The 13,116-nt window shown below is 49.7% G+C and overlaps 1 protein-coding gene across 1 annotated transcript in view; it reads right to left on the minus strand.

The window, feature by feature from the left end:
• kmt2a (lysine (K)-specific methyltransferase 2A) overlaps nt 1-13,116 on the minus strand; it is a gene marked incomplete at its 5' end in the record, with an annotated part of 62,445 nt that overhangs the window by 41,378 nt on the left and 7,951 nt on the right. Inside the window, 3 exons of the mRNA XM_079514624.1 lie at nt 527-704; nt 1,169-4,617; nt 5,047-5,119. Of these exons, the coding sequence (XP_079370750.1) occupies nt 527-704; nt 1,169-4,617; nt 5,047-5,119 (3,700 nt within the window). The remainder of the gene's footprint in view (nt 1-526; nt 705-1,168; nt 4,618-5,046; nt 5,120-13,116) is intronic.

Raw genomic sequence — 13,116 nt, forward strand, 5'->3', positions numbered from 1 at the left:
ATCAACTCAGTTCATTTTTTTCCTGGAAGCAGACAAGCCAAGCTTTCTCTGAAGGTCTTTCGTTGTCACACATTCACAGCAGAGAATTTTCAATAAATCATTCAAAAACGCCATTCTGCCATAGAGAAGTCTAAAAACTATATAGAAATCCATGAAACTCTCAAAGAGTTAAGGGCCACAACATTTTCAACAAAGAGAACCACTCCGCTCCCAACTAGGCAATGCTCAACGCCCCCTGAAAGTCAAGTCGATTTCATTTTAGTACCAAATCACAATATAAGTTACCGGTACCTATCATCTCTAGACCAGTCTTTAAAGAAACGAAATATGTTTGTTAATATCCATTTGATGTGTTTTCAGACCACACAATTGAATTGAATTATTAAAAAAACAAAATCCTTAATAATTGATAGTTGCAGCCTTATTGTTGCATTTTTTTGCTTTTACAAAGGAAAGATGACACAATAACGGTCAAACCTGGTGGGTGTAAGACTGGAGACCAAGTCATAAGTGGAGGACTACTCACCATCGTTCCCCATGGAAGACAGGATCTTCTCTCTCTCCTCCCAGGGCAAGGCACTGAGTGTGGGCATGTCATCGGGGAACACTGCCCGGTTGCGGCCCAGGGCCACAGCGGCGCGCCGACACACATGCTTGATGCGTGGACCACGAACCGATGTCTCTGATGAGTCACTCTCCTGACCCTGCTCACATAAACAACAAGGTCAACAGGTGCATTAGACCAGTGGCTATCAAACTGTGGATGATTATTTTGGGGGTCCCAGATGACAGTGAAGTGACAATTTAAAGACTTTCAAGGCCTTTTTAATAAGTTTTTTATGACCATTAGTGTATCAAAAGTAATCAACAAAGTATACTATAAAAACTGGTCAAACGTTGGCCAAATCATTTTAATGGGTTTTAACACATTTGGCCGGGGATGCCCAGGAACCCCCTCAAGGACCCCTGGGGGTCCCTGAATCCCACTTTGAGAATCACTACATTAGAGATTTTTCATAATATGTTCGACATTGAAAAAAGGACAGATGCCCACTGTCTAGGACTTCGGTCCTTAGACCTTCATAATTCAGGATAATCATGTTTGTCCTCATGAAGGTCTAAGGACCGGAACATAGTTTTAATAATATGTTGTAAAACAGAAGTGAACCTGGACTTTAGGCTGGTCCGGAGACTTCAGCGACTTGCTCTTCTCTATCTTGAACAGCTGGGCTTTGGCCTTCTTCAGCAGGCCCACGACGCGCTTGTCTGTCACCGGCTGCTTCTCGGCATGGGCCAGCATAGAGCCCAGAGAGTGGGCGGGGGTCTGCTGCCTGCAGGGCTGCCCGGCAGGAAGGCCCTGCTGCTGCTGGCTCTGCTGGGGGGCACTTGGTTTCTCTCTCTCCTTCTCTCCGTCCTCCGCCTCCGCTCCCTTTTCCAAGGGTCTGCACTTCTTCTGCAGGCGGCCCTTGGCGAAAGAGAGGGGAACGGCGGAGTGCGGCCCGCCCCTGTCGGCGGGGGGTGGAGGAGGGGGAGGAGGAGCTTCAGAAATGGAGTCGACCGGCGTCTGTTTCTTTCTCCCAGGAGTCTTTTTCGGGGGAGCGAGGGGCACCGGATGGTCGTCCGCGTCCCTCCCATCCACGGCAAAGAGGCTGGAGGCTGCGTTGGGAGAGGTGTCTGGCGTGGAAGCCTTCCCCCTCTTCTCCCACTCCTTCCTCCCTTCTCTCTTATTCTCTTTCTCCCTCTCTCGGCTTTTCTCAGAGTCCCTCTCCTTCTCCTTGGGTGCAGATTCCTGGGCGGCGGCGGACACGCCTCTCTCCCTGCCGCCTTTCCCGGCGCCCCGCCCCGTCTCCTGGGAGCCGGAGGGGAAGAGGGGAAAGAGCTGGGAGGTGGAGGAGGATGTGGATGTGGAAGGAGACGCCGTGTTGCTGGCTGCTGCTCTCCTGCTGTCAGGAGTCCCGTGTGAGGCCAGGTCCGGCGGGCCAGTAGAGAAGGTGCTGAAAGATGCAGGGATTAAGGCACTAGTGGCGAGCGGACTGGCTGACACCCCGGGTAAGGTGCTGGAGTTGCTGCTCGAGACGGAGGCCGTCAACACGGACAGTTCAGAGGAGCCTTTCCCCACAGACATCTGGCTTCCCGGTTGGCTACTGCGCCTCGTCATGGAGTGCGAGGGCGACCGCGGATGGCGCAGGGTGCTCATGGACCGCCCCCCCTTCCCGTACCGGGAGGATGCCCTGCCAGAGCCGGAGGACGACTGGAGAGGGGAGAGTGAGCCGGGGCTGCTCCCGGACGACGAATGCAGGGTGACGGACTCGAAGATCCGGGAGTGGGCCTCACTGGGCGTGAAGCGTGGGGCACGCAGCAGTGGGCTGCGCTTCTGTATCGGCGACTCGAATCGGGACGAGGCGGGGTGCTGGTGGTGGTGGTGGTGCAGAGGGGAGAACAGGCGGGTGCCTGTGCCTGCTCCACTGCCTGGAGCTGGAAACGCACCGGGAGCGGCTCCCCCCGCCCCGCTGGCACCTTGGGGCATCAACCCCACGTCTTCAGCTGTGAGGGGGGGAGGACGGAAGTTGTCAAATATAGGCTTGCGAATAAGGCCTTCCTTGGCATATTTAGCGTTGGAAAAGCACTGATGCTCGGCGCGGGACAGAGACGTCCAGCGGAAGGTGGGCTCCCTCAGGATGGAACGGCTCCTTTTGTCCTGCAAGCTGGAATGCACAGAGGGCCCAGAGAGGAAGGGGGTGATGGGGTGAGGCATAATCCAAGGCGACTGCGAGTGGTGCTCGCTAATCGGAGCTGCGCTGGTGGAAGCTGACTGGGGGGGTTGCGGAGGGGTGAGGAGAGGGGGAGGCGGGGGAGAAGAAGAGGACGAGGCCGTGGAAGACGCTTGCTGAGTGCCTCCGAGGGTGGAGGAGGACATCAGCACCCCCGTAGCCGGGCTGATGATGGGCTTCTTGGACGCCGTGGTCAGCGCGCCTCGTCCTCTCTGGCCCAGACTTCCCCTCCCCACACTCTGGCCTCTCCGCCCCCGTCTGCCCCTCTCCACCAACACCACATGCTCCGGTTCGGGCTCCGACGGAGGGGAGGGCGGACGCGAGTCATGCAACAGATTAGCCTCTCTCTCTCCCGGGGAGGAGGGCGAGTGGTCCTCCGGCTCCGACAGGGCCTGGGTGCCCTCCGAAGCCTGGGAGTCGCACGAGGAGTCGTCCAGGCTCGGGCTGCTGGATCTGGAGGACTCGGCGGATGAGAGCTGCGAGGAGTGCTGCGAGAGGGCACTAGAACCGCAGGAGGCCGCGCTGCTGCTGAATCGCCCATTGGTGGCGTTGTTGGCAGCGTTATTGGTGCTGTTGTTGAGCAGGCTGGCAGCCGGTGCAGAGGGTGCGCTGGGGCTGGGAGCCGGGGGCTTAGGAGGAGGAGCGGAGTCCACAGGAGCAGCGGCCCCTATGGTGGTAGTGGAGGCTGTGGAGGACGCCAGGGCAGGTGAGGGAGAGGCGGAGGAGGCGGACTGGGCTGGCACGGGGATAGATGAAGGTGCAGACTCTATGCGAGCCATCTTCATGTGGGGCGGCGGGACCCCGAAGCTGCCCTCGTCTTCGATGAAGCGCTTGGGGGTTTTGATGATGCGCAGGGAGACGGTGCTGACCACAGGCATGATGAACTGCCTGATGCTCTTCAGCTGGGTCCGCCTCCTCCTCCTGTTGACCACCTCCATGCCTCCTGCCCCGCCTGGACCCCCGATGGCCACCGCTTCCTTCTCCAGGAGCTTCTTCTTCTGGGCTCCCTTCTTTGCACGCTGCAGCAGCTGCTTAGCGATGGCGGCGTCAGTGCGTTTGGCAGGGGGGACCATCCTGGCAGGTTTTACGTGGCGGGGGCTCTGCCGCAGACCCAGAGGCCTGTTTAGCTTGGAAGGGGACGGGGAGGCGGGCGGACTGGACGAGTCCTGGAGGTCAGAGCCGTCCACGTCCCTAAGCTTGGGTTGCTGGGAAGCATGTGGGTCTGTGTCTCTGTCTCCTCTGACCCTGAAGGCCTTGTGTTTCCCATCCCCAGACTCACAAGAGGCGGACAGCTGGGCAGCGGCCGCCATAGCAGCCGCCTCCGCTTTGAGCCGTTCGGCAGACGGCGGTCGGCCGCGTCTGCGTCGGGGCACACCGGGCAAGGCTTTGAGGCGTGACTTGAGCGGGCTGAGTTTGACTTCCCTCAGCCGTTTCAACTTGGTAACTTTGGAATCCCCCCGCCCGCCTTTGGCAGGCTTGGCCTCAGCGTCCTGCTGCTGAGCGGAGCCCGGCGACGTCCTCTTGGCGCCCTTCCTGTCCCTCTCCTCCTCGGTGTCCATGCCGGTCTCGGGCGCCGGCTGCCTGCTGTCCTCCCCTGCCGCATGGTTGCCCACTTGCCAGGCCCTCTGGCTGCACGAGGCCGGGGGGCGACCTCTCCTCTTCTCGCCGGAGCCGGGCGGTCTCCCAGGCAGTCGTTTGACTTTTTCGGCCGGCCGCTCTGCGACCTCTAGGTTCCCCTGGGAGGGGGAGGCGGGGGAGGAGGGAGGAAGCACACCTGCAGTGGCTTTCTGGGCAGTCAGGGTCCGCGGGGGGCGGCCACGGGGCTTCTTCTCCTGTATGTGGGGACCTGACCGGAACCACACACACGACACAGTCAGTCAAATTCTGTCAAAATATTTAATGAAAAGTACTGGTTGAAATCAAACCAAAGCGGCTAACACTAATACTGCATGTCATGCACGTTTTAAAACGTTAACAACATCATTGCTTTCATGACTATAATTTGGGAATGTTATTGCTTTTGTACTTGTTAAATAAACAGCATCCTGGTTTGTGGAATTTTGTTTTAACTTTTTCATTATTGCTGCAGTGAGAACCTGAATTTATCCCCAGTTGAACGAACACTTTGGGGATTTTATAAGAGTGCCTTGCATTTTCCACACAGCCTTAACGTTGCAAGCTACTATCAGTCTCACCTCTGCATTGGAAACAAAAAGATAGTAAAGGTTTTCCTTCTGTGATTAGTGTGTGAAGTGAGATGTATAAGAAAGTTCACCTGCAGAGGTCCTTGTCGGGCTCTGTATTCTTTTGTGCTCAGTGATTGGTCCAAATCCTGTAAATACTTCATCCTGCAAAGTACAGAAAAGAGAAAAGGGTCTGAAATTGGTTTTGAAGAAGGTAGTGCACGCACATCCGTGGCCTAGGTGCAAGACAAGCATAGATATCAAAAAAGAAGAATGGAGCCTGCACACTGGTGATGCTGAAAAGAAGAATGGAGCCTGCACACTGGTGATGCTGAAAAAGAAGAATGGAGCCTGCACACTGGTGATGCTGAAAAAGAAGAATGGAGCCTGCACACTGGTGATGCTGAAAAAGAAGAATGGAGCCTGCACACTGGTGATGCTGAAAAAGAAGAATGGAGCCTGCACACTGGTGATGCTGAAAAAGAAGAATGGAGCCTGCACACTGGTGATGCTGAAAAGAAGAATGGAGCCTGCACACTGGTGATGCTGAAAAAGAAGAATGGAGCCTGCACACTGGTGATGCTGAAAAAGAAGAATGGAGCCTGCACACTGGTGATGCTGAAAAAGAAGAATGGAGCCTGCACACTGGTGATGCTGAAAAAGAAGAATGGAGCCTGCACACTGGTGATGCTGAAAAAGAAGAATGGAGCCTGCACACTGGTGATGCTGAAAAAGCTGAAGATCGAATAAGATCGAAACGTTGGCGAGCAATAAAACTTCAGAGGATCTTTTTCAGCATCACCAGTGTGATACAAGACAGGTACAACAGAGTAAACGTATTTGTTCGGCTTCCTTCAGACAATTCAGCAGCATAGTTAATTATAATAATAGAGCGCCAAAGTCCTGACGTGACGTCACTACGTTTTAACTCTATAATAACAAAACCATAAAAAGAGCAAAAAAGAGCTAACTTTGTGACGATTAGCATAGCATTGCACTTTCACAGCCTCCAATTATGAATTGTTTTTTCATTGGGTCCTGGTGCAGCTTGCACTCAGTAGGCGTTCCCGGATAACTTCCGGTATGATGATGATGTCACACGCATACCCTATTCTAATGTCTTTGTGGATGACTCAAATTCTGGTGGATCTAATGTAGAGGGTTGATTATTACTCTGTCTGAATAGGATTGTGTGAATGGATCAACAAGAGAAGCCAAGTGCATCAAAACAGGTAATGTCAAGCCCCCTAACTTGTTCAGTTACTGCTCTCCATGATGCAGCAGAGATTCAATAACCTGGCATAGTTTACCATTGAGTATGAACTGACTAAACATTGAGATGGGAAAGGAAAATGGCTTTATAAGAGGCAAAATGTAAGAAATGTGTGGGTACAGATCTTTGCTGACCTACGTGCACGTGTGTGTGTGTGTGTGTGTGTGTGTGTGTGTGTGTGTGTGTGTGCGTGCGTGCGTGCGTGCGTGCGTGCGTGCGTTTGACACACGAGATTACACATTTCTCTCTGTTTAAATGTGTGTTTATGTAGAGATGCATTGATATGAGTAAAGCAAGTACTTGCTACTTTGCAACTACTTTTTTGACAGGATTTGACAGGCAAGCTGTGATAACCTTGGTCTATATCAGCTGTGTAAAGAGAGGCTTCGTTGAGAGTCTGTTAAGCTTGTTAATGAATTAACTGATGCTGAAATTAAATGGGATGAGCACTGGGGATGAAAATAACGTTAGGTGAGCCACTTTTCCACATCATAAGTGGGCTGTTGTTGTTCAAGGCATTACATTAATTTAATTTAATTAATTAAATGGATTTTTGTCCCAGTCCAGCCCTGGTTATAGTATGTGTACCTTGTGGAGAACATGATTATGGAAAGGAACCTAAAATGATGTGGGACCTAGAATTAGGAATATAATGCATATATTCCTAGACTAGTCAAGACTATAACAAAATGGGACCCGTCCCAAAGCCTCCCTGTTTGGCCCTCAGCATCAAGGGTTGGATTTGGGTCCCTGTGATAATCTAGTGTCATATCCAGGGGGTGTAGTTTGTACATCAAGCTGCCTCATGCTACAGAAACAGGAGAGACACATGGCTCTGCAAGGCGTACTTACTTACTTATTTACAGTATGTGGTATTTGACTTTAGTACATTTTTGTCAACTGAAAACTAGCACCCTGACTTAATTCTTGATCAAATTGTTACATATTGAGTCACAAATCGTTACAACTGTGAGTCACAACACAAATCGTTACAACTGTGAGTCACAACACAAATCGTTGCAACTTTTGTCATCTCTTGCAAATCGATAGCTCCGTTTGGAACCTCACTCTACGCACTTAGCTCAGAGAAGAGGTTTCGTGTCAGGATATCCCTGCATCGGTATAACAGGGGTTGAGCCGTCCAAAACAGTAGTGAATACCATTTTCGCAGTATTGTTTCCAAAAAGTAAAGATATTTCTGGCTAGCTACAGATGATAAACTTAACGTAACATTTTTAGACAGGGGTGAAACAACTGCTTAAATCAGGCTTAAATTGCATATTTAGTCAGCCTGTGGCCAGTCAACCCCTGTCCACATACACAGTACTGCTTCCGTAAGATTGTATTGGGAAAACATGGTACTGGCTGACTTCATAAGCTTTGTAAGCGGTTGTTTTACCCATGATTACGTGCCTGTCGATGTCCTAAGTTTATCATCTGTAGCTAGGCAGAAATACCTTTACTTTTTGGAAACGATACTACGAAAAGGGGTTTTCGCCACTGTTTTTGGACGTCTCTCAACCCCCGTTCTACCGATGCAATAATATCCTGTCACAGAACCTCTTCTCAGAGCTAAGACTGTAGAGTGAGGTTCCAAACGGAGCTAGCAAATGGAGTGACTCAGATGAGGACCAAGGCTTCTTGACAATAATGATGCACTTCATCTGACATTTGCTTTGCTGATCCACTGTAGGGGCTCTATGCTTCTCTTGCTTTCGGGAATGAGGCCGTTGCGACCGTTACAACAGTCATTTTCATTATGAAACTCACACAAGGAATTGGTACAAAAACCCCGGTTGATGATATGCTAATATGGTTGTTCATAATGAGAAGGCTCAGTGGTTAGCGGAGCATTAAGGTCCTGGGTTCTAACCCGACCGGTGTCTTTCTGTGAGGAGTTTGCACCGTGTTCATGTGTTCATGTGGGCTCACACCTAAAGATATGCATGTTAGATACATACTCCTGTCAGAGCCCTCAGGCAAGGCATTTCTATGATTTATTTCAGATATATGTCAGTCATAGAGAGCCAGATAACCAAGAGACAACTATACAGGTCCGAATCGAACACAGGTCCTCGCCAGGCTCACTAGGAGCATCTGGTCTATGCAAGGCACCCAGGAAAGTACATGTCCTTATGTCCTTAAAACAGAAAAGAACTAGAACATCTGCATGAACAATTTCTAGTAAATCAAACACAGAGACTAGACTTGAGCCGCACACTGTGACACGTTGTGAGCTTCTCTGTGCACAACACCAGTGTGAAACTATTAGTTGCCACACAGTCAGGTAGTCATGGCAGCAAAGAGAGCCGGGCTATATGACAAAACAGCCCAGATCTTTATCCACTCAGGCCACCATGTGCTGCTGACTGGCAGAGAGGCAGGTGCAGAGGACTATGATGTGGCTGCTGCTGTCTGAACTTCTACAGGGATAAGAAGTAAGACTGACACTGTCCATTTTGCTTTCTCACTCGCTTGAAGCAGCTTAACCAAACAAAGATTAAGTCCAGGACTGAGCAGCAGCACTTCAATAGAAAAAAACCTTTTGACAGTTCGGCCTAGATGAGATCAGATTTAATCTTGTTTTGTTTGTTAGCTCCAGTAATCACCGTGTGCACATAGTCAACGTCAAACTGAATGAGCCCAGGCTGCTGGGCTGGGGCAGGACTGCTGTATCAACTATAAGTCTTCCTTAATACAACTAGGGTTGGGATCCGGAATCGGAGGAAACATTGAGGAACCGCCGGGATCGGTTCCATCACATTTGGAACCGTTTCTGTAACCCGGTTTTATCACACTGTCAGAGCTGGTATGTAGACCTCACTCACGTCTGCTATACAATTACAATACCGTTAAATTAAATTAGTTATGTGGGAATCGTTACAATCCCAAAGGATAGGATGATTCCCAACCCTACTTACAACCTAAGAGTGAGACAACTGAGTGAGGGAGAGCCGCCGTCTCGTCATCAAACAAACACACACCGTCACCCCTGTGGCTGGCTGCACTCAGGAGGTCAGAGCCCCTGTGCCTGGCTGCACTCAGGAGGTCAGAGCCCCTGTGCCTGGCTGCACTCAGGAGGTCAGAGCCCCTGTGCCTGAGTCACCCCTGTGCCTGGCTGCACTCAGGAGGTCAGAGCAGTGAAGGCAAGTGCAGCAAACTGAAGCATTCCATCACATGTCCATAGGATGACCAGTGGTTCCCAAATTCGACTTGGGATTTTGTGACACCCACACAATATTATTATTGTAATATACTGTAGCAGGGGTGCCCACACTTTTTTTACTTGAGAGCCACTGTCAAAATGACTAGCTCAATGAGATCTACCCACCAAAAATAAATGTATGATCCCATTGCTGAAATTTGTTTAAAAATGTACCTGAGGGAGCTTTGGAATAGTTACATACAGTAAGACATGACAAGCACACTTGGAATAGGAAATGGAATAGGTGGGGCTTTTTTATATATAATTATTCTACTGACGTTTGTGTACAACACTCTTGTACACAAATGTGTACAACACTCCGGTAACGTGTACTCTTGTAATACAAAGTATTGCATTGTGGGTTTGAGCTGACAGGCCCTTTTCAATGTCAATTAATCAAGTCACCTTAATTCAACTTGCAGATGCGAAAACGTTTTTTAATATTTAAATTAAATATATTTTTTAGGACCATGCCATGTTGTGATCTATGCCTGCACAGCCTTTGTGATCTACTACTGGTAGATCGCAATCTACCTTTTGGGCACCCCTGCATGGAGTACAACTATACCTAAAGTTATGAATACATTTTTGAGCGGACTTGCCCATTGGTGTGACTTTAAGCACAAAATAATTAGAAGACCACTGGCATAGACATACACTTGGCATCGGTAAGCCTTGGGCTGAACCAGGGTATTGGGGCTGGACAGTAGGCCCAGGGAGTTGACCAGCAGTGGTGTAATGCTTGTAGAACGCAGTACCATGGCATGGTAGCAATCTTTTATTTCACGTGCACTCGCAGGTACAGCACGGTAGTGCGCCGGCGCGCCCCCAATCCCAGCGTCTGTTGGGCAGCCCAGTCAATTGAGCTCTTGCCCAGCTAGGCTGCTGAAAGGCAGCTCATTTGGCTGCCTCATTCGCACCTTTTACCAACCTACAAAAGCTGCCGACGCAACTCGTTACATATCAATGGTCCATGTGTGACCTGTTAAGTACGCTGCCGTACGTAGTACAGCAGCGTACGTAGGCTGTAGGCTACGTAGGCTGTATGCTACGTAGGCTGTAGGCACATAGGCCTACACGTCGGAACCAGTAGATTATCAACACAGTATTATGGTGCTAGTGTGGTGTGGTGCTGCTAGTAACAACACACTCTACAGTAGTTGTTACTGTTGTTTTATGGTCGTTTGAATTAATTAATTTGTCATGAGTTCACTGTCATACACTATAGCTGTTCTGTGCACATGGCGCACGCTCGTGCATGTGACGTCATTACATTGCTCTGGTACCGAAGAAAAAAATCACCATTACACGACTGTTGACCAGTAGTCCTGTACCACTGGAACACAAGAGGAGAGAGAATGACACCATACTGGAGCAAGATTAACATGTCATTGAAAAAACTGTGTTTCTTTTGTAAATTAACGCCCTACTTGATCATACTACAGTGTCACTGTAGATCTGTCAAAAGTAGCAGATCTGCAAGCTCAATTTGAGCTTGTAGATCTGCTACTTTTGCTTTTTTTATTTGAATCCTGAAAAGTAACAAGTTTTCCACCCGACAGAGACAAAGTCAAAGATCCTCTGCCAGTCGCGCATAGCGCACGTGTGTGCGCACACGCATGTACTATATGTATTGTGCATGTGTGTGTGTTTGAGAGAGGAGGTGGCCTATGTCGTTTCATCATGTGTATTTATAGCAGTATGTGGCGCTGCAGTCGAGATGTCTTCTTCGGCCCAGTTTGTAGAGCAGCTGCTATCCAAGAGCTGTTTCACACAAGCGCGACCGCATGCACGGCGCACACACACACACAAATGCACACACACACACGTATACATATTATAGACAAACACGCGCGCATACAAGTGTGTATACTGTGTGTGTACATTACACTCTCTCACACACAACTGATGGCAACCTCCCGGAGTGTTAAGGGGATTATGAAATGTCATCCTGTGATAAACTGGGGTTAACTTTGCCGCTGTGTAAAATGTAAATGTGGGGGCTTGCCCGGAAGGTGACCGGGCGTACAGTCAGTGTCCGTAGACCACATAGTCAAAACGTCCCAGGCTCAATGCCGGGCAGAGACCTGATGCGTTGTTGCATGTCCATCCCTGTGTCTCTCAGCTTTGAGTTTCCCAGTCTCTCTACTATGCTAAATTAAGCAAAAAGGGAGTTAACCACTTAAATAAAAAACTCAGGCTTTTATGAACACCTCTGGACAGTTTTTAAGTTGCTTGATTCAGTATTTAGATATTTGATATTCATTTTATCAGAATCTCCATTCTAACCATGATAGATTCATAGGAAACACACTGTCCTCCTAATGCGTGAGGGGGCCGTGTTTTTTCAATTACCTTTTCCATTAATTTCTAATATTTTGGGGGGAAGATTTTAAAAAGAAATGCAATAAAAAAATTAAAAACATAGCCCCCTCACGTATTAGGACTAGGAGGGCAGTATGAGTCAGCAGAACCAAGGACGGGTGTTTTCGATGAATCTAACATGGTTAAAATAGAGTTTTTTTACAATGGGTTTGTATAGTAAGGGGGCGTGTCTGATCAAATATCTAAATACTGAATCGAGCAGTCTGCGGTACTCCCAAAAGTCTGAGACTGAGTAGACGAAGAAATAGGGATGCCAGGTTAAAATGTTTCTCAAGAATACTTTGCAGTGTAAAGTTGACCTCTCTCTCCCTCCCTCTCCCTCTCACAGCATCCTCTCATCCATTTCTCTCCCCCGTTTCTATTCTCTCCTCCTGTCCTCTCCTCTGTTCCTCTCCTCTCCACCAGTTCTGCTGCTAGGTGTTGTTGTGGAGTGCCAATGGACACTTATGACTCGCAGTGCTCAATGACATCATGACACGCACGCATGCACGCGCACGCACATGCGCACACGCGCACACACGAGCGTACACGCAGTCACGCATGGAGTCATACCAACACGCCCGAGGCAGGCACATACACGCAGAGACGCACCTCCCCCTTTCTGCGTCAGCTACGCACACACACACACACCCTTTTCTAGTGTGACACACAAACACACCCCCCGTGCGTGAAACTGCACAGCGAAAGATGTAAACAAGCAAACATACAGCAGAATGTGGGGGAGGGGCTCGCTATAGCGAGAGATTGTGTGCGAAGGAAGAGAGCAGCAGCAGCAGGAGGAGGAGGGGTGAGGAGGACAGGAGAGAGAGAGAGGGAGAGAGAGAGGAAGAGACAAGCAAGTAGCATCTTGACCACATGCTCGCATCAGCAACAGAGGGAGCTGGAGCTACTAGCATCCCCTGGGAGCACTAAGGATGAAAGGAGGCTTGGGTTTGAACACGCTCGCACAGAAGCTAGCTAAATCCCCATCTAAACAGGCCTCCCACACACTCCTAATGTAGCCATGCGCTGAAACACACGCAATCCTTCCCTCCCCGCCCACTGGCTGCCGAGCACGGAGCGTGTGAAACACAAAGCTCACTATGAGCTCAATAGTAGGCCAGGCAGGCAGCAGGCTACTGGGTAAGCAACTGCAAGAAGTAAACAAACGCTGGTGTAGTTGTAGTAGACCTGGAGGATGTTAACCGTTGTGTGCTCGCCACATGACATATGGGATCAAACTGTACCTAAGCCTGTGTTGTTCCTAGAGCTGATTTTGAAGTGTACTCTAGGTCACATCGGTGATGTGGGCCCAGAGAC

Source organism: Electrona antarctica (assembly GCF_951216825.1).
Source record: "Electrona antarctica genome assembly, chromosome: 11".
Taxonomy (NCBI): Eukaryota; Metazoa; Chordata; class Actinopteri; order Myctophiformes; family Myctophidae; genus Electrona; species Electrona antarctica.